Raw genomic sequence first — 21,742 nt, forward strand, 5'->3', positions numbered from 1 at the left:
TCTATTAGAGTATCTTTAGATTATCTATTAGAGTATCTTTAGAGAATCTATTAGAGTATCTTTAGATTATCTATTAGAGTATCTTTAGATAATCTATTAGAGTATCTTTAGAGTATCTTTAGAGAATCTATTAGAGTATCTATTAGAGTATCTATTAGAGTATCTTTAGAGAATCTATTAGAGTATCTATTAGAGAATCTGTTAGAGTATCTTTAGAGTATCTATTGGAGTATCTTTAGAGTATCTATTGGAGTATCTTTAGAGAATCTATTGGAGTATCTTCAGAGAATCTATTACAGTGTCTTTCAGAATCTTTCAGAGTCTCTTTGTAATATTTTAGAATATTAATATCTTTCAGTCTTTGAATCTTTAGGGAGTCTCATTAGAATTTTTAGAATCCTTTTTAGTCTTTTTGTATAATTCTTTAACAATCTTTTACAATTTTTTTTACAGTCCAGAGGTCTTTTTGGTTGATGCTCCTCACAGAACACACAACACCTCCTCCAAAGCTCCAGAAACCTCAGCCTGGATCCACATCTTGAGTCATTGAGTCACAACAGACCCCCCCCCCCCCAGACACACACCGAGCCCTCCCCCCTTGTTTTCTTTCTTCGTCACCACTATATATCAGCATCATCACGCACATCCTGAAGGGGAGCCGTTGCTCGGCAACAGCGTCATCAGAACTTGATATTTTTGATTTACGAGAGTCTGGTGTTAATTTAATTTTGTTCTTCGTCACCTGATGGACGTCCTCTGACGCACTTCCTGTTAGCAAAGACCCGATAAGTGTTTTCTTGGAAATGGAAACTGATTTTATTTGTTTGTATCGAAGAGGAAGGAGACGAGAACAAACAAACAAACAAACCAAATCACAAACGGATTCACATTTGAACATTTTATTAGAGATACAAAAGTAGTTCTGGGTTTAAACGACACACAGAATGGAGGCGTTTGAAACAGCGAGAAGTCAAATAAATCTAGCAGGAAAACAACGGAGCTCAGACGACGTCACAGAAAATCCTGAAGATCATCATCATCTGCCTTTTTTTTCTAGATTATGCATCATCTGTGGATTAAGAACCAAGATGAGTCATTTAAAACAACAAGACGACCACAGGATGACGTCAGAACGTAGTCGCTGAACCAAACAGTAGTTAAACACCTAACGGTTACTTAAAGAGCTTTGGTGGCGCGTTACACTCAGCCTGACGTTAAAAAATATATTCAGTGGGACAACTACCGGAAAAAAAAAAGGAGCAAGCAGTCATCAGAAACACCAACGCAAGGTGATCGGAATAAAATATCTTTACACTAAAACAACTAAGAAATTGGCATCACCCTTTAAACAGAGCATTTTAATACCTAGCTATAATCGATAGTTTCATACCACGATGGATCGCCCATCATTTGAAAAAAAACAAACAAACAAAAAAAAAACCACGTCCGACGCTCGCACGAGAGGAAAGCGCGACGAAGTAAAGATGACGGCGCACGGGATGGAATTAACAAGACTTCTTTTAGCATCATTATGACAAACTGTTGATGAATAAATAAATGTCGTCTGCGTAGAAACGGAGACACTTTGGTGCTTTATGTGCTTTGACTCCAGATTAGCTTTGCTCTGATTTAAAAAAAAAAAAACTAAACAAAAAGAAAATTCGTGGAAATTTAAAGGCTCATCCTGGACTTTTTTCCATTCTTATGAAGTTTTAACAGGACCTACGTCTTTTTCCACTCGTTTACCGACCAAATCAAGAACACGGTTGGGTAAAAACGGGACAAACGGGTGGCTGAAATGATAGAAATCTCTGACAAGTGTTTGAAGACTCTTCTCACACAAAGGAATGCATGAAACGACCAATCGAACGGCGGCGCGGATGACTCGGGAAGGCGTCTTCAGGTAAACGGAGTCGAGCTGCAGCTGCTGGTGGATCCGTTGGTGCGCACCTCGTCCCGCTTCGTAGAAAACTTGCTGGTAGCGAGACCTCGGCTGACCCTCCAAGACTCTCTTTTTTTTTTTTTCCCCCCTCCGTCTAGAGCGGGAGGACAGTCTCAGGAAGCACCTGTGCTTCCTCTTCCTGTTCCTCTACTTCAGCGGGCTCTCATTGGCTGGCTACGCCCGTGCACAAAAGCAACACCAGAGTATAGTGTAGGACACTTGAGTCTTCACATGCAAAGACCTCGTGATCAGAACAAGCTCCAACTTTTTTTTTTTTTTCTCGTTGGTTTTTTTTTTTTAGATTTGGCTAGAACACTTCTGAACTCAGCAGAACGGAGAAACAAAAGACAGTCGAAGCGGTTTTTTTTGTTCCAAAGTCTCTTAAAAAAAAAAAAAAAAAAATAATTTTTTTTCTCGTTGTTTTTTTTTTTTTTTTTTTCATTTTGTTTTGCTGCAGCAGTTTTTGGGAAACGACATAGTCTTCAGCCGGCGGTCGCAAAAAAAGAAACGTCTGGCTGGCTGCTGCTGCTTCTACTCAGCTTTGTGGCAATAAATGTCCTTCAGCGCTTTCAGCTCTTCAATCAGGGTCTTGTTTTGGTTTTCCAACACGGCCACGCGGTTTTCCAGACACTTGACGTACTCTTTCTTCTTCCTGCGGCATTCTCGAGCCGCCTCCCTGGAGGGGAATACAAAGGGGGGTGTTGAGTTTGAGTTGCATTGCTCTCTTAGTATCTAAAGCAAGGACTGGCTGACTGGTAGACGCCCCCCTACCTGTTCTTCATCAGCCGGACCTCCCTCTTGCGGGTGATCTCTTCGGCGTGATGCGACGACGGGCTCTGCATGGTGCCCGGCGACGCCGCCATCCCGATGCTCTGGGCCAGAGCCGAGTTGGGCGAACGCAGCTGGTAGGCGGGCATGTCTCCAGTGGCGGCTATTTGGAGAGGAGGGGGGGGGGGACACAGAAGACCATTTTTAACGTACGTAAGAGGATGTCAAGATAGCATCTAAGAGGAATTTCCCCAGACTCAACGTTACTGTAAGAACTCCAGGCGTCGTTACTGATCGATCGGTTAAACGGACAGTTCAGGGACCCGATAAAAGAATCTGACGGACGAATCACAAGACAGGAAGCAGAACCCAGAACCTTTTTCAATTCTAACCCTGGGGGGGCGACTGCGCTGCAGTACCGCTACCGGCCACTAGATGCTGGGTCAACAGAAACAACCCGGACCCTGACCCTTACGTCCGTCACTACGAAACAAAGGAGGTGATTGTTTGTCAATGTGTCACGTGATGGTGGGACCCAACCCCAGGTAAAGGGGCGGAGTCAGATTAATTTAGATTAGGTTAAAAATAAATAATTATTTAAACGTTGCGTTCAGGGACACAAGAAAGAAACCGGACATTGTCGAATCAATATTTAACTGGGAATAAATTAAAAAGAACATTGAAATGAACAAGTTGTTTTTCACAGCTATCGAACATTCAAAGCCATTACTCTTTAATGTCTTGTCCTTATTGGTCAAACTAATCAATAGAATAGATCCGGTGTTCGGTTCTGATGACTCATCGAATCGCAGCTCCACATTTCAGCTTCTCCTCTTCACTCGTTCCCGAGAAGTTTCTCTCTCCTGTCCACACACTCAAACAGACACAGATGGTGTGTGTGTGTGTAAGTGTGTGTGTGTGTGTGTGTGTGTGTGTGTGTGTGCGTACACACACCGACTCATTGTGATTACAGTGAGTCGAGCCGGACTGACGTCAGCGTGTGCGTCGCTCTCACACATTCTGCATTCTCTCCTCCCGCCTGGCCTCTGTTCCAGGAAACTGGAATGACGTCAAACCGACGACTATCTCAACCCCCCCCCCTGCCCTCCACAAAGACACACACACACACACACACTTAAACACACACACACACACACGCTCTCTGACTCGCCCCCACTCTCCTTCTTTCTGCCTGACGACCGGTCGTGCGCTTTTACGCACGGAGACCCGACTTCGGGTTCCTGAAGGACGATCACGGAACCGGATCGATTAAAGCCTCGTCAGCTTTTTTTTTTTTTTTTTTTTTTTTTTTAAAGGGGAAGAAGGACAGCCGATCTGAGACCAGTTCCTTCCTCAGTTTCACAACACCAGTGGGTCAAACCGTTCAAACGTTCCTCTGCAGGGAAAGAAATAATAAAAGAAAAGACGCACCAACTCTTCTCAAAAATCTGGAAACATCTAAAAAGCAGACTGAACTTCTAACATGTCCTTCTAGCCCGGGCAGCTCATGACTTTCATAAAGTGTGTCGGACTCTACCTGACTCGGTCTCGTCCCCGGTTACAGCCATCTCCGGTTTCCAATAATCCAGCACAACGGGCGGCGGAAACAGCTCCGGGATTAAAATCTGTCTGCCTTCACTGCGTTCTGGTGTTCTGGTTCTGGTTCTGGTTCTGCTGCGCCTCTTCCTCCTCTCTTCTCTGTCTGAACCGGACTGGTCTAACCCGGCAACTTTTGCAGCCTGATCACAATTACAGGCGCTGACGTCACAATGACGTCACTCCTGCCCGCTGAAGTCAGTAAAACACCCTGGATTAGAGTTCCTCCCCTCCCTCTTTCCTCGCCTCTTAACCTCCCCGTCCACTGGCAGAAATAGAGAAGTATAATGCGAGTGAAGCGGGAGGGGGTGAGGTAGGGAGGGAGGGGCTAACTGAGGGGGGAGGCGGTAATGGGGGGGGGGGTGTATTTTTAGCAGCAGTGACGCAGCCGGAGAGACGCTCAACAAACAAGAGGATATTGTGTCCCGGGTGGCTTCCATGCAAACTGTTGAGCGCCCTGATTTATTCTGTGTGTGTGTGTGTGTGTGTGTGTGTGTGTGTGTGTGTGTGTGTGTGTGTGTGTGTGTGTGTGTGTGTTGACTACAGAGAATAGAGGAGAGATTACAGTGAGATTACATTCATTTCAAGAAATCACATTTAACTAAACTCCCTGGGGGGGTTGGGGGGGGGGTAAATAATTAGCTTATTCATTTGCACGTCTGTTTAACTTGCCTCGTCCCCTACGGAGACTTCCATGTCGATGGGTTTGGTAGCTTTTGTGTCGTCTGGGGGAAAATGTTTAAAAACACAGTTTCTCTGCATGAAGGGGAAATAAATCTCGGATTCCTTTTTCCCGGTTCCGAATCGACCGGATTCCTTCTCCTCGTTTACTTTTCCCAGCTAGTCGAGCAAAGGTCCATCCAAGTTTGGGCCCGAGCCACAGTCAACGCTGTCGGTTTGGGACATTCCAGGCAAACGGGTTGATGAGTGACAAGGACGACCACGACTGAGGCTGAGATGAAAAGTCACATCAGCAGGAAACAGAAAGAAAAAAAAAACCCAGAAAGATGCGGTTTCGGCCGCTTTGGAAATTCAAACCGTTTACCTTCGCTTTTGCTTTTGTTGAAGTTTTCTGACGTTGACACAACAGGAAAGATTTGTTGACCTCAGGAAGCTTCGTGACAGTGTCGTAACACTGCGTCGAGGGGTTTTTCTGCATGTTATCTCCACCCCTACCATCAACACGAGGTCACAATAGCGTCTGGCCTACAGCAAGACGTACCCCGGCAAAGATAGCGGGAGCCCAGTCGGCTAAACACCCGGCAACACCCGGTTTACGTAGAGGTTGTAAAGATAGACTAGTAGACTAGTTAGACTCAGGTTTGAGTTATCCTGAAGTTATCCGAAGCTGTCTAAATCAATCCTTGAAGGACTTTAAGAACGTTTCTTGAAGACTTTTCGCCTCTAATAAAAGAGGCTTCTTCTGCTCCGGCGGTGGTTGGTCTTGTCCCAGTTTATTAACCCTGTGGGGCGTGGTCAGTGCTGTTCCAACGACCATAGTCCAAACCCATCTCGCTCCTCAACAACTGTTGTTGGGGGCGCCAGGGGGTGTCGAAGGGAGTCGTTGAAACGCAAGTTTGACCGAGCCTTTGTTTACTAATGGTTGACTTTAACCCGTCTTCAGCGTCTTTGGAAGGACGGCGTGTGCGTTCAATGGACGATGTCATGCTTTTAATCAAAGCTCTTGATAGGCTGTTAACATTATTCACCCATCCAATCACACGCATGCAAGAACGCGTTACCGGGTATGGTTCGGGTCTAGCCGTTCAACGGTACCTTGGATGAGCAGCTGTCCTCCTTGAATGTAGAACTGTTGCGGGGAGTCCGCGGGCTGAAAGATCACGGTTCCGGGTTGCGACGCAGCATCGGCCACCGTCGCCGTCTGGGTCTTCTTCAGCTGGATGGTAACTGTGGCGTAAAAGTTCAGTTACAACCCGGCGGAATGTCGTGAGCACGGCGCACGTGTCTCAGTTCCTGCAGGAAGAAGGAACCAATCCCGAACCGCACTTCCTTCAACGTGACGGCAAACAGGAAGTGAAACATTTTCGTCTTAGTCGGTTCAACTGTTAGCCCGGTTCATACTGACTGTACTGCTCCGAGCTGGACACTGGCGTCGAGGCCGCGCTGGAAAAGGTCACCTCTTCCTCCGCCTCCTCTTCGTCAATTTTGGGGACATCCGACAATGACGACGAAATCTCATCGAATATTTTCCTGCGGGAGAGAGAAAAGTTCAGGCCCCGCCCTCCTCCGAATGCTTCCATCTGACCCGACGACGTTTCCTCACCGGTACGACGGATGCCTGGAGAGGAGCCCCCGTTTCTTATTAGGGGACAGAGAATTGGTTTCCCCCTCCGTCAACGTGGAACTCTGTAGAAAGAGGAGTATCCGTCACCACGGCAACAATAAACAGGGTCGTACTCATGGAAAAAACTCCAAACGCAGAGAAGAACTTCTCAGAGATCAGTCCGATCCTGGTACAAATCGGTTTTACATCTGATAGCATCGAATAGAGAGAACACTCAGTCTTGATTTCACGTGGTACGCCATCACACAGCGCGCTGTTGTGCTTTTATTTTGGTGTTTGAATCAACCAATGACGGAATTCCAAAATAAAACACCAGATCAACCACACCTCCCCATTTGGAGTCTCCACTGCCCCAAGTTAAAACTACTAGAACCTTCTGTTCTCAGAACATCAGTGAATACCGCCCTTGTTCACCCACATTACACAATAATGTGTAGTGGTTGTGTTACCGCGACTACAAGGGAAAAAGAAGCATCTCTGCAATGGAGCTCCATTACAGATTTTGTTTAGAAATGGAACGGAAGCTGACGGGGACACGGGACACGACGCAGCCTCTCCCACCTGGACAGTCTGGCCTTGCAGAGACTGTATGACGGAGGTCTTGGGGGTGTGGACCACCTTTGGAACCCGCGGCGTTGAACCATCAACCATCTGGAGGCCGGGCGCACCTGAAGGCTCCGCCGGCAGCTTCAGGTTTGGATGGAGGCAAAAATACAAGGATGTAAAAACGGTTTCGTCAACGGTTTCAGAGTCGAAACGTCTCGAGAAACAGACCCCCATCTGATGAGATGTTGCCCCGAGCAACCGTGTGTGTGTGTGTGTGTGTGTGTACCTCAGAAGGAGCTGCAGAAGACAAACCATCTTGGCTGTCGTTCTCCTCCCCATCTGTGACGGACTCGTTCAACCTGGTGTCCACCCGGGGGGAGGCGGGGGTGTCCATAGTCCGACACTCAGGAGACACCTGGATGTGGGGGGTGGGGGCATGTTGGAGTGTTTATACGTCCCACACCACAAACTTATCAATATCGTCAATAATTCAGGACTTTATTGATTCATCTGAAATTATAGTCGTGATTTATCAAGAGGTAATTTTTTAAATTCTGATCAGCTCAAACTTTGCAAAACACTCAAAAACCGACAGACTGATCATTTTCTACAATTTAGAAAGTAAGATAGACCTTTACATTAATCAATCATCCAGATAACATTCCATCAATCAATTAGATTGATAGATTAATCAAAGCTGATCGACTACGTTGTCCTGCTTGAAGGGCGAAAGGTTTGTGTGATCTCAGTGAAACTGCAGTGAAACAGCTGTACAGTAGATGACATCATCAAGTCTGACGTGTTCTGGGTCTGATGGTGACGTCATTCTCGTCTAGTCATTCCAGGAAGTTAAAGGGGGGGGGGCTTTTTTTGATATATAAATAAATAAATAAATAAAATGAATACTATAATAATTCAGATGAGTTCATGTTTTTACAGTAAGCAGCCACGTCAGACGTATCCCGTTCCTTAAATATGACGTCACTGTGCAAATATATAAAATGAAAAGGAAAAAAAAAAAAAAGTTGTTTCAACGGATCCAAACTGAAAATGTTGAGAATATGAAAAAAAAAAAAGAAATAAAATGGAATCGATGACAGTTTTCATTTGTTTTTGTTGTTGTTTTGCAATATTTTATTTTGAAATGAACCTTCTTCTGTAAACATCCGCCCCCCCCCCCCCCGTGCCCCCCCCCCCATCTAATTCCGTCACACCGACCTCCGCCCGGTAAAGGATCTGCCGGTGACGGGAACCCAAAACCGGTTTTCTTCTCCGGTCGATCCGTTAATTCACCCCCCCCCCCCCCCCCCACCACCGTCCCTTCCTTCGTTTGTTCAATAAAGTTTTATCGAAACTTCGCTGACGTCCTCCCGCCTCTCCCCCCGCCCCGCCAGCGCCGGGCCGCTCCGCGGTGACTTACCGGAGTTCTACGTCGTCTGACTCGTCACTAATTACGGCCTCGCTCACGCAGGTTTCACGTCAGCGCTGACGATGCTGTGCCGAAAATGTCGACCGACGGACGACTCGCCTTTATGTCGAAGAGTGTCGAGCCGGCGGGAGAGGAGTCTCTGTAACGTACTTCCGGTTTCGTTTTTACTTGATTAATATTCGATAAATGAAGATTTCGATGTGATATTATGGTTCCAAAAGTTCAGTGAATGTTTATTTATTAAAACATTTTTAAAATTTTTTTGTTTGTTTCTTTAATTTGGGTTATCTGGTTTTAAACACTTGATAAACGTTTGGTTATCAGTGAAATCAAAACATTTGCTGTCTGACAAAGACAATATGTGTGTTTAAAAGTTTTATGTGCGTTTTATAGCTCACACAGGAGTAAGCAGAAGTGATGTCATTAAAGTTTTTATTTTTAAAACAATTTCAGGTATTTTCTGGTCTATTTCCAGCAACGTAATTCAAGTGTAATGTTGCCATCTACTGGACAAAGAGGGCAACGACAGTTGAAAAAGATGAGACGCAACTGGACAGAAACAAGTTTAGAAAAGTAAACCAGCTGTCTCAGTTTTATTTTAATAGAATTTTTAAATGACATATACACAAAAGAATGCAATTGATTGTATGATAAGCACAGATGATTAAAAATGACTGCATTAAAGCCGACAATAGTCAAACGAAATGAGAATGACAATTCCAATTTTTACAAGGAAAATCCACGAGGATAGCAACAAAAAAAAACCCCTGTTGGTTTAAGGTTCATTAATATCAGAAGATGATGTCCAGCAACACATTGAAACATGTTGCTGTAAGAATGAACATCAATCTTCCTACATGCAGAAACAAGTGAGATCAACAGGAAACAAACTTTCAAAAGAAAACAATATTTACATCAACAAATCAGGTAAAGTTGGTATGACTAAAAATCATTGGATTAAAACTTATGTGAGTGTGAATTACCTATAAATGTAATCCTGCTTCACAATCGAATGTACTTCAAAAAACCAATCAGAGACTCGAGTTAACAAAATTTAATGGAGTTTCAAAAAGTACAGTTTTTGTGAATATTTTATAAAATTTCACAAGTTTGACAACTTTTTGACTTCATCATCACGAAATTAATCTGTTCATCAGATAAGTCACTCAGAGGAAATATGGAGCTTAGCATTTTTCCCATTTTTCGCCCACTTCCTTACCAGAAAAAACCAACAACATTTAGCTTGCTGGAATAATAAAAGAGTTTTAATGTGTTTGAAACCTGAAAATGAAACCAACTCTGTGAATTTTGTATTATTTTGGGCAAAATATTTCAGCATGTAATTTCTGTTGTCATGACAACAACAACAACAAACCAGAGAGGAAATGGTAGCCTTTTATTGTTAGATAAGCAGGTATTATAACTGATTTATTGATTTTAATGTACGGAAAAGATATGAAGACTGTTTGCACAAAAGTAATTTGTTGGCTTATGTAAAAATAATAATTTCCCTCAGAGTCAAGCAACAAATAAATGCTAAGGCGTCCACATAATTTTCATCGTATTGTTTGCCTCTGAGGACAAAGACGCTAAATGTCAGCTTTAAACTTTAATTCAGTTTGGGATTTGTGCTTTTGTTGGAGTCGTACATTAACGTGATTCGAAGATTCAGCTTTCAAACGACTGTTTCAGGTGAGAAAGATTGGAGCAGTGATGCACTTCCTGTTTCCTGTTTCCTGTGGCCTGTTCATGTGTAGGTGTCTCCATATCGGCGGTGTCCATCGGTGATCAGCTGAGTTTTCTCGCTGGCGTTTGTCGGCTGCTGAACAATCGGAGTTTCGATGCCTGCGGAGAAACAGAAACACAGAAATGTTTACGGTTTATCTTGGGGAACTTTGATTGGCTGAAAAGTCAGGAATGTCTTCAGTGATTGGTCAATTGGTATGAAAAATAACAGTGTGGCTTTTACGCTACTTCCTTCGGGATTAATAAAGTTTATATCTATCTAACCCCTAACCAGTTGCTTAGAGACCCTTAAACACCCGAGTCACTGCCCGTCTTGTCTCACCGCTGTCTGGATCGTTGCGTATATCCTCCTCCAGGTCATCAGGGGAGACGTAGTCTGGCTCCGCCCCCTCACCTGTGGGCGTCGGCTTGAGTTTTCCGCAGCAGCAGTTGCAGCAGCAGCAGAGACAGCAGCAGCAGTAGAACCCGGTCAGGATCCCACAAACCACAAAGAGACCCTGGAACCAGAACCAGAACCGGACACGAAACGGGACATTATTGAGAGATAATGACAAAAAATATCTGGTCGTGGTCAGTGTAAGCCCCGCCCACCTTAGCCCACCAGGTGGACAGCATGAAGTAGGTGTTGACGTTGTCCTCTCCGAACTGCTGGGCCACGTAGAGGCCCAGGGAGCCGTACGAGTCGTAGATGTTCCTCTTGGAGAGGTCGGACAGGACGGCGTGAGCGCTGTTCAGCTCCTTGAACTTCTCCGCCGCCTCTGGGTTGTCCGGGTTTTTATCAGGATGGAACCGTAACGCCAACTTCCTGGAGCCACAACCCAAGAGGGGGTTCGATGTCTACATGTTCTGAAGCGTTGTGGAGAGGATAGCGATCGTGACAGTCTCACCTGTAGGACTTCTTGATTTCGTCATGGCTGCAGCCTTTCTCCAGACCCAGCACCTGATACAGAGACTCTCCAGAGGTGGACAAAGTTCGCTGCCTCCCGTCGGACATCCTGACACCATCACCTGTCAGGTAAGACCCAAAGTTTGACTTTAAATTGCTCAAACTGGACTCATGTTCCTTATTTCTCATCTGTTTTTGGTGACCAAACGAAAGAACGACACTTTAGAACGATCAGAACATCAGATCTTACGAATGTTTTTTGCCAATTAAACACAAAATTCTAATTTGAATATATCTTGCTGTCACCAGCTCCTCTAGTCTAGTCTACAGACCCTTCAGCCTTTAAGACCTGCTTCAAACCTGATGAAGATCCAGACACCAGTTTCTGGTTCCAGTTCTTGAACACTCCTGGTTTTCCTGTTGCTTTCACCTTCTTCACATTCTCCTGCCTGGATTCCAATCAGGAAACTAGAATGATCCTGGATTTCTTCTGGAACCAGGTGTTGGTAGGCTCCTAGGACCACTTGGTGTGTTCGTCCTTGTCGTCCCAATGACACCCATGCTTCAACTTCCTCACAGATGGAGACGTTTTCTTCTAGGAGTTCCTGATCCTTGATGGGATGTGTTTGACCCTCTACGGGGCTGCAGGTTTCCACTGGACTGGGAAGCAAAGTTGCGGATGTTCGTCACTGAGTCCCCGCCGTGCTTCATGAAGGGAGGCACGTCATCATTCTTCCACCACAGACTAACTATAGACTACTAAGACCCAGAGTCTTGGTCCTGCCCGGAGTTTCTTCCTCAATCAAGGAGTTTTTCCCCACCTCTGTTGCTTATGCTTGCTCTGGAGGGTTCTGTTGGGCTTTTCTACCTGTTAAAGCCCTCTGAAATGTCTGTAGCCGTGATTAAGGGCTTTATAAATAAAACTTGATTGATAAAGTAAGTCTATTGAGGTCGGCTTGGTGTTTATAAAAGCAGCATTTTGTGTTATATACACACTTAATGCAATTCAGGTGATCAATTCAACTAAATTACATGCTTTGGGGATTTGGGAGGAAGCCGGAGAACCTGGAGAGAACCCACACAGACATGGGTCGAACATACAAACTCCACACAGGAAGTAAACAAACCCAGAACCTTGTTGCTTACAGCACTACCCAATGCGCCACCATGCTGCCCAGATTTCATTTTGAGCTGGCGTATCCTCTGGGGTGTACCCCAGCTGTATCTCACCAGCAAGTAGTTACAGCAGAGGAAATGAGGATTACTACCAATGTTAATTCTAACAGTTGAAACTTGATTGTGTGAAAACCACAAATCTATGACATATTTTTCAGATATTAACCCTTTAAAGCCTGAACCATGAAATAATTGGAAATTCTGGAAAGTGAGGTCTAATGAGGTCTAACCTTCTGACAAATGTCTAAAACAAATTACAAATATTTGTATATATGAGCTTTAATTTGTATAACTATGGCTAAATCCAGGATATTTTCAAATGGAAAATGCAGATGCATGTGTGCAATCAGGTTTTTCGAGAAAAAAAAAAAGTCAAATTTATGATGTAGAAGAATCAAAATCCAGAAAGACTGAGTGGATCAGATATGATTGATTTAGCTTTAGCACACAATCGTCCAGGATAATCCTTCAAAACCAGCAAGAAAACTTTAACTGAAGCTTATGTCAGTGACATAAACTTCAATTTAGTTCCCTTACTTGATGCTTCACAGATGTGTATTTTAAATTTTGACACCAGTGAGACACATTAAAATAAACTAAAGTAGTAAAGAGCAGTTTGGCGTTGCAGAGGGAGACAAACCTGCCTGTGGAGCCTCAGAGTGTCCCGATGGAGCGTCTACCTGTCCAGGTGGAGGTGGGCCGACTCTGGCCGAGAGGATCTCTTGACAGTCTCCATCAAACATTCAGCAGCAGCTCGGCTCAGGTGAACAAAAGCCGCCACGCCTGGTCGGGTTTCACTCTAAATGGAGGTCGCCATGACAACCAGCTAAGTCACAGGGAGGGTGGGAGCTCGCGAGGCGTCAATCAAGACAGATACGCTAATCATTACGTTGAAGCTATTGTAGCTGTTGTAACCGACGTCTTATTGAATCATTTGAATCAGGAATGGGATTCACTCATGTAATTACTATGTAATAAATAAAACAAATTTAGTAACCTTTTTATGATATATTTACTTATACAGATTTTACTGTGAGTAATTAACATATATATTAATTACATGTGTTAACATGTATAATATAGTATATGTCAACACATATATTATAATTAATATAACAGTATATATATGCTGCCAAACTCTTCAATTCAATTTTCAAAATATGTAATACTGTATACAAATTTTGATTTATATGTTAGGAATGGGAAGGGATACTTTAGAAAAATGTTTGGTCTAGTAGAATGTAATAAATACATATATGCTTATGTTCAATGTCATTTTCAATCTCTATAACAAACATAATGGGTTGTTATATTTTTTTTCAATACACATTTCAACATAGAAATGAATGTAATTCATGTTTTATTGTGTGTTAAAGGGCTGGTTTGGAATGAGACACTCTTAAACCTGCAGTGTTTATGCATCCAAATTTTTAACAGCATGTTTAAAAACGCAAGTAAAACACAATACAGCAGAAAAATCATCCTATGTGAAGATTCTTCTGTCTTGTCATTTTAGGATTTGGAGAAAATTCATCATATTTAATCGCATTAAACATTTATGTATGTATGTATGTATGTATGTATGTATGTATGTATGTATGTATGTATGTATGTATGTATGTATGTATGTATGTATGTATGTATGTATGTATGTATTTATTTATTTATTTATTTATTTATTTATTTATTTAGGATTTCTAAAGAGCTGATAAAAATATGAGGCATTCCACTTACAAACATTTTAACGACACAAATTAATATGCGACAATCTAAGTTTTACAGGTAAAATTTGCTTTGAATGAAAGGCACAAATATTTCCACCAGGTCCACCAGCGCAGCACAGCAGATATATGCATGAAGGAGCTGAATTGACCAATCACAAGGCTGCTTCCAGGTCACACGGGCATCTGCAGCTGCGAGTACTCATCTTGCCCCTCCTTCTCTTCCAGGTGAGGTTCAGCATCATCAGCATCCAGCTGCAGGATTGTTGTCACGGTTACAAGTCAACACCACATTCCGCAAGGAAAGTACATGTAGTGTTAAGTGTCATTGTTAGCATGTTAGCGGTGTGCTGCTCTGCGCTAACAATGCTGTCTGTATGAGGTACGACTCACACTCTGTAGCTCTCTCCAGGTGAAGAGGCGGGGCAGCAGCAGCATCCTCACGGGGATGGTCAGCAGCAGCACGAAAGGGAAAGCCAGCGCTGCTGCCGTTGCCATGACGACCCATAAGAGGGACAGACAAGTCAGCTCGACAAGGGTGAATAGGTGCATCCTTAAAGTGCGCACCTGTGGGAGAACAGGTGAGGTAGCGTGGAAAGAAGGAGGTTGGTTGATGGTGATTTCACTTTTTTGAGGAAGTCTGTCCACATGACTTGGACCAGTTCCAGGTTAACATGAAAATCAAGACCATTTGTGAACAACCAGCAAATGAAAACACAAGTAAACAACAAACAATTCTAAAATTGAGTCAAGACTAACACCTCATAAGTTCAAGTCAAGACTAAATTGTCTACAAACCCCATTAGTCCAAAGAAGCCAACAAGGCCAACATCTTGTCAAGGTCCAGTCAACATGAACGGGTTTTCTAGTTCTGTCCTTTCAGTCTGACTCAGGTCGGATTTGTGACGTCAACACCACTGGTGGCAATTGCGGAGGCAGGACTGACCTTACGGACATAGTCTTGGTCAGGGTGGTACTTTGGGGGCATCAACAGCAGGACGAGTCGGTCGGTCAGCTGGATCCCGTTCAGCGACATCACGCCCATGTAGAGGAAGATCCCAAAGAGCACAGCTAGAGGGATCTGACGCAGAACTTCCCCAATCACGATGGACAGACCTGGACAAGACCAGTTGAGAGAGGTTGGTGGAGATCATAGAGGTAGTTTGGTTCGTAGCGAGACTTAATCCTGACGTCATACCTACTAAAACGGCCACGAGGAAGCCTGTCACCCGCTGCTCCTTGACCTCCTGGATCCGGGGCTTTTCTACAGGGTTGACAGGTTTGCTCATGACTGTGAGGGCATTGGTGTGGGTGACGGAGCGAACCGTGGCGGCTGACAACCATGGCAAACCAAACAGCGCCGAGATTCCACCCACGACCACAATGAGGAGGAGGTCCAGGTGGAAGCCAGTTCCTTTCACCAGCATTCTCTCCTTCTTACTGACAATCAGCCTGAGAGACGGAAGGATAACGAGTCGTATTTATGTCAGATCCACTCTGTAAAAACAAAAAGAATATCTAATCAATTCAATAGATTATAAGTAGATAAATATATAAACTGTACGCTGTGATCTGGGACTCCATGAAGATTAGGATGAAGACGAGGAGCGCCGGCAAGATGCTAGCTGCCATCATCCAAATAGGAAACTGTCCATCTGACCCCAGAGGAGAAATCAGCCAATCACGCTTCTCCGGACTGGACACTGAGAATCCACTTGGCACACTCAGTTTCTGTCAGCCAATGGGAAGAGGGTTTGCTCAGAGTTCACTCATCGTGTACGTTGCTGGAAAAATTTGGGGTTGTCTAAGCAATCCAGAACCGTCACTACACGTTTAGAATTTGATCTGACCTGAGTGTAGGTGTCCTCCACGCTGTAATCCACCAGCACCATGATGAGGATGGCAATGGGTACCCCAAAGTCTCCGATGATCCTACGGAGCTGAAACAGACAGAAAACCAGTTTCCTGATCAACCAATGGGTTTGAATCTTCTTCTGCCACTACTACTAGCATACCTACCTCCATCACACAGGTTATTTTCCTTTGGTATTGGGGAAACTGACTTGCCTTAATTGAGACTTGTAGTATTTTGATAAAGTTTCTCAGTGTGGTTCACACCTGTGCGTCTACTTACCCTGCCAGGGAAAAAGGAGCTGTTCTTGAACTTGCGCAGGTAGAACGCAATGAAATATGTTCCCGACATGAGTACAAGCGACAGCAATGCAGTGTTTGGTTCCCCAACAACCTTCCCATGGTTTTCAGCTGCTGCGGTGTAGTTGCACGTAGAAGAAAGTAGAGTGTTGTTTCCACGGTAGCAATTTTGGAGAGGATGCTCTTGAAATATCTGGAGAGACCAAAAAAGGGGGGAAAGCTCAGTGTAATTCTGTGTTGGACACTAAAGACCTGTGAAAACCCAACTCACCTTGACCAGTTTGGCGAATGTCTCATAGATAAATATGAGGGAGATGAGGAAGGAGAAGATCTCCTGGGTGAAACGGGAGACGAAGCGAACAAGGATGCTTCCTTCAAAGGCCACCGTGAGGAGAACAATGAGCACCAACCAGAAGCCGATCCACACTCGACCTGTCAGATAGTCAATCCCACCGACTTTACAAAACTACAGGGGGAAGCACACCATGTAGGTTTCAGTCAGACATGTTGCTTTAAGACTATATTAATACATGTCTGTACATATGCTAGGTGAGCTCACATTGTAGAAGGCCTCTTCGAACACCAGCAGTGGTCCAGAGAAGCCAATTATCAGCAGAGGCTGAGCACCCAGAACACTGAAGACTATGCCCTGTATCGCTGTGGCAACGATCAGCTCAGACACACCAATCAGACCCTCCGTTTTCTCTCCTGCAGCACAGGAGAGCAAACGCAGCTCTAGGACCATGATGCATCTTTGAGAATAGGGTCACCATGTCTCTGCAACCCAAACTCACCCAAAAGTCCACCAAAGGTGATGGCAGGCGACAGAGCAGCGAAGTAGATGAAAATGATGGCAGCCATGCACTGAGGATTCATGGCATCTCGAAGGTCACTGAGATACTGAGGGTAACGTCGAGACACATCTTTGATTAAACCTCCGAAAAGACGGCCAGAGCGTCTCAGGGCGTCTTCCCTGGGTTTGGAGGGAACGAGGGAATCTGGAAAATAATTCATCGATTTTGCCCAGACCTTATAAGATTACCAAAGACCAACTTTAGACGATTAGTAACAAATACTATCATAGTAACAAACCATCACTGACCTTCATCGGGCTGAATGCCGGTTGGTTTCTCTGGTAGTTTGCCACTCTGCTCCTCCTCCTCCCGGCTTTGGAGCAAATCTCGTTGGAAGCTAGCAACCGAGTGAAGAAACTTATCGCCGTTAATTTCAGAGGGAGGGAGTACAATACTACTGTCCAAAAAATGGTTGATAGCTGTCAGAAGATCCTGGCGGTCATCGGCCTGGTATGCCACATCCTGGAAGTCCTGAAAAAGATTTGAATTCATTGCAATTCATTGGTTCAAGGAAATCTAGAAGATTCATGATTAATAACATTCCGCTACCTGGTGGTTGTGGACTCTCCATACTGGGACTAACCTTGTCTGACATAAGCGTGGAGATGGAACGTCCCATCTGATGGTAATCAATGTTGGGGGTAGGTGGACCCAGCAGAAGGAAGAGGAACCTCACAGGAACAGGAACATCCAGAACAGACTCCAGCAAAACCGCCTCCTGCAACCTTACAAAGGCTACGGAGGGCTGGTCCAGGAAGCCCACGGTCCCTGCAGAGGCAACAGAGGAATGGAAGTTGGCCTACCAGACCTACAGTCCTTCAGGGCTGAACGCCAATGTGGGGCTTACCCACAAGGACGACGGTAGCCTCGGCTCTGTCTGGGATCTTCTCCATCAGCTTCACATCATGTTTGATTCTGGACTGAACACATTTAATTAAACAAGCACATAAAAACACATGACATTAAGGAAGTGATATCCTGATGACCCCGATTGAGTCTAAAGGGAGTCTTGATGGGTGACAGTAGGAAAGCAAGTGATGATTTAAAAAGCTGTTCCTTACCTTGTTCTTCTCACCATCAGCCTCTCTGGGATTTGTCAGATTTTTGGAGGGCTCTGATTGGCCATTACATCGGTCCATCAGGGTGGCCATGCTGGCTGCAGGGATGTCCTTGCTGAACAAACTGTGATCTTTCTCATCACTGGGGTGACTAATAAACCAACAAACATACAGAATGCTAAAACCGAACAAAGGTACCGTTGGCTAATGGTTCCAAATTCCAGCTACTGTATTGTTCGGGTAAATTAAACTCGATTCTAATAGACTGATGGATGAATTAAGGGATTGTTCAATTTATAGCTGTGCGTACAGATACATCGACGTATTTCAAACATGAACCTGTGTCTGAGCAACAGAGCTTTGAGTACGCCGGCCTGGTCTTCAGCTTTGATCTGATCTGAGATCACCATCTGCTCCACCACCTGTTGGGCAATCCCTGGCAGAGTCCTCTGCTTCAGATCCAGGAGAATCGTGCCTGAAAATACGATGCCATGACATCACACACGTGACGTCATCATGCAATGAAGACAAACCGATGATAGCAGTTATCTTTAATCATTATTTCTCACCATATGCTGATGACACTCTGTTTTACATCTTTGTAAGAGGCTTTGATATTGACGATCATACTACCCTATCGTTGTACTATGAATATCATGTATTAGGATTGATTTTAACATGATATTTTTTATACTTTTATTTTGATTGCTGAACTTCTAACGGGATGCCGTCACACCCATCCTAATGAGGCTAAAGGGATCAATAAATTAAAATTACAAAACACACATGTCGTAGATTCCAACACATGGAATAAAACTCTACATGCAAGTCAAACCTGAATTTAAACTAAATTATTAAGTGAAATGTTGTGTTGTTGTTGTTTTTTAAATTGGTTAGCAGAAAACAATAAAATTAAATTTAAAAAAAATCTCCTTATATATTGCATGATCAGAAAGAATTTGAATACATTTTGTAAATAATATCATTATTTAGCATCTGAAAGTTCTAATGTGAACCAAAATTTCTGAACATTTAAAACTTGTATTAAATTTGTAAACTTCGTAACATTCATTGGAAAATAAAAAAGTCATGAAAATAATTAAATCTTACTTAATTTGTTGAATCGGGTTTTAGAAAATTCAGCTGTTTTAGGAGTTTAACTTTAATACCACAGTACAAATTAGGGGTTTTTGTGTTTTGAATTCAGGGAAGATAAATCGTTGGAATAAAATTAGAAATTATTTTGCAGTGCTGGTGTTTTTCCATAGGGGGGCGGCAGGGAGCAACTTCCGCCTCACCGTGAGAGATGGTTTTTCGAAGCTGAAGCAGGGAGCGGAAGGACAGGGAGGGGACGTCAGGTCTCCCCCAGTGTTCCGGCTCCTCTTCCAGCTCCTCTTCAAACTTCACCCATCTCGCCGTCTCCCTCCACTGGAGCTCCTGGTTTCCGTCAACCACCAGCTCGTCCAGCTCCACGAAGACCTGCACAGGACAGAAATATAACAGGAAAAAAAAAATCTGCTGATGAAGCACGACTGAAGTTCCATGGCAACCAAGATCAAGTGGGTTTCAATAATCCCAAATAAATTAGAAAAGGTTGAGTTTAACTAAACCGGATTAAATAAACCACATCAGAACCTGATGCTGACGGAATTCGGTGTTGAAGACGTGGGCCCGTACCTTACTCTGTCGACTCCTCAGATCCAAACCGACCATCCTGAAGACCAGGTCAGACTGAGGCGGGACAGAGATGCTCGTCGGACTTCACCTCCGTCTACCTGTCTGTCTCACCTGTCTCACTCTCTCTCATTACTCTGAATAAATCCAGCTTGTCTTCTGTTCACAATGCTGCTGGATTAACCAGCCCAAACTACCCCGGCTCATCTTTCACCCCCTCCCCCCCATCAGTTTTGGACGTTTCTATTGTGTTGTGGTCTAACAGCAAGGAACCATTCGGACCTGAACCGGCAGCAGAACTTTAAAATCAGTTCACGTTTTGGAACATTTAAGGTCAATTCAAAGATGCCATCTGGTGCTAAAACGATGACAGGATCTAGAGTTTGTGTCAAGTGAAAAATATGAACATTAAAGTCGAGATGAGGCCGTTGGTTGTCAGTAATTGGTTGGACTTCCTGTTGTCCAAAGCCTCCCTGACCCGGAAGTGTTAGCTTCTAGATTAGCATCACGAGCGCCAGATTTTACTGCAATCATGGATGTGGAATAAAAATTGAGACAGGGATTTCAATGTAAATTTATCCCAAGGTGTGTGTGTGTTAAAGGTGTGAGTGTTAAAGGTGTCGACCCCGCCCTCTGACCTCATGAGGTGGGCGGTCTCGTCGCGGGTGTTGGAGACTCGATGGCGTCCATCCGCCGTGCTGATCGTTCTTGGCGTGAACAATGGGTTGTCTGGGGCCACGCTTCACCAGGTGAGGTTGAACCACTGGAATATCGTCCAATTGGTGACCTGGGCGGGGGGTGGGGGGCGGGGTCAGGGCGCAGAGGTGAGAGGTTAAAACCAGGTTCTCAATTTTTTTATTCCGGCCCTCATCCACTCTTCTTGTTTTTTGTCATCCTGACCTGCCTGATGTGAACACACACACACACACACACACGCACACACACAGACACACACATGCACGCACACACGCACACACACGGACACACACACAGACTCTCTCTCTCTCTGTGGTCTCATGGGAACTTTCTGCAGACTAACAAGGTTTAAATCTCGACCTATCCCAGGAGAAAACACACACACACACACACACACACACACACACACACACACACACACGCACACACACACACACACACACACACACACACACACACACAGGTGGCTTCACGCTGTGGTAATCAGCAAATGAGTGTCCAGTTTCTGTCTGCATGTGATTTTCAATCTGTTCCAGGAACTAATCAGCCAATCACATTCCAGCAGTGAGAGGTCGCTGACACTTTCACACACCTTTAAATTTAAATGAAGTTAATCCTCATGCACTCATTAATAAATCTTTTCATCACGGAGAGTAAATTATCCTCTGATTGAGGTTCTTGTTCAACTGTTTAGCTTAGCTTAGCTCAGCAGAACCCTAACAGTCCAGTTTTTCACTGCAGGTCAGACCCAGCAGGTTTTTGCGATTCGAGGCGAGTACTCACGGAGATCAGCCGTCAGTCGGCCAAACAACAGACAGCTGAAATATCTGATCACAACCATAACAGGGTTTTACTTCATCTGTGGCAGAACCAGAACCAGAACCAGAACCAGACCAGAGCAACAATAGATAGAGGCTGTGGGCGGGGCGAGTGGGACGGGGGCATTGTGCTCAGGTCAACCTTCAAGGTCACGTGATTACGATCTTTTATGATGGAAAACATTCCTTCTGTTTTTTTCTCGAGTTATGTTGCCTTCGAGGACTGTGGGACATATTTTTATGAGAGAATCTCTTGTTTCGTGATCAGTTCATAATCGGAGGGGGGTCAAACTGGTTTTCATCGAGGGCCACATCAACATAATTGCTGTAATCAAAGGGCCAGATGTAACTAATAAATATAACTAAATGTAACTCA

The 21,742-nt window shown here is 44.3% G+C and overlaps 3 protein-coding genes across 3 annotated transcripts; all 3 read right to left on the reverse strand.

Annotated features, from left to right (window-relative positions):
• Nucleotides 1-883: 883 nt before the first annotated feature.
• LOC137612397 (cAMP-responsive element modulator-like) lies at nt 884-8,721 on the reverse strand. Its single transcript, XM_068340899.1, has 11 exons — nt 8,578-8,721; nt 7,444-7,572; nt 7,173-7,298; nt 6,591-6,673; nt 6,393-6,517; nt 6,049-6,214; nt 5,384-5,478; nt 4,979-5,031; nt 4,248-4,479; nt 2,714-2,873; nt 884-2,618 (listed from the first exon to the last, which is right to left on the reverse strand). The coding sequence occupies exons 2-11, from the start codon at nt 7,549-7,551 to the stop codon at nt 2,474-2,476; spliced, it is 1,293 nt and encodes a 430-aa protein (XP_068197000.1). The 5' UTR covers nt 7,552-7,572; nt 8,578-8,721; the 3' UTR covers nt 884-2,473.
• Nucleotides 8,722-10,187: 1,466 nt separating this feature from the next.
• Nucleotides 10,188-11,326, reverse strand: LOC137612497 (dnaJ homolog subfamily C member 5-like). The gene is made up of 4 exons (XM_068341039.1): nt 11,220-11,326; nt 10,924-11,137; nt 10,655-10,829; nt 10,188-10,431 (listed from the first exon to the last, which is right to left on the reverse strand). The coding sequence occupies exons 1-4, from the start codon at nt 11,324-11,326 to the stop codon at nt 10,334-10,336; spliced, it is 594 nt and encodes a 197-aa protein (XP_068197140.1). The 3' UTR covers nt 10,188-10,333.
• Nucleotides 11,327-13,712: 2,386 nt separating this feature from the next.
• On the reverse strand, nt 13,713-21,454 carry slc4a2a (solute carrier family 4 member 2a). The gene is made up of 18 exons (XM_068340328.1): nt 21,332-21,454; nt 20,491-20,639; nt 19,477-19,657; nt 18,518-18,653; nt 18,182-18,329; nt 17,968-18,040; nt 17,704-17,888; nt 17,369-17,591; nt 17,061-17,264; nt 16,826-16,974; nt 16,538-16,732; nt 16,250-16,459; nt 15,966-16,055; nt 15,680-15,846; nt 15,314-15,567; nt 15,062-15,231; nt 14,509-14,682; nt 13,713-14,370 (listed from the first exon to the last, which is right to left on the reverse strand). Exons 1-18 carry the CDS (start codon nt 21,387-21,389, stop codon nt 14,290-14,292), a joined length of 2,847 nt encoding a protein of 948 aa, XP_068196429.1. The 5' UTR covers nt 21,390-21,454; the 3' UTR covers nt 13,713-14,289.
• Nucleotides 21,455-21,742: the final 288 nt, after the last annotated feature.

Source organism: Antennarius striatus, chromosome 18, assembly GCF_040054535.1.
Source record: "Antennarius striatus isolate MH-2024 chromosome 18, ASM4005453v1, whole genome shotgun sequence".
Lineage (NCBI taxonomy): Eukaryota > Metazoa > Chordata > Actinopteri > Lophiiformes > Antennariidae > Antennarius > Antennarius striatus.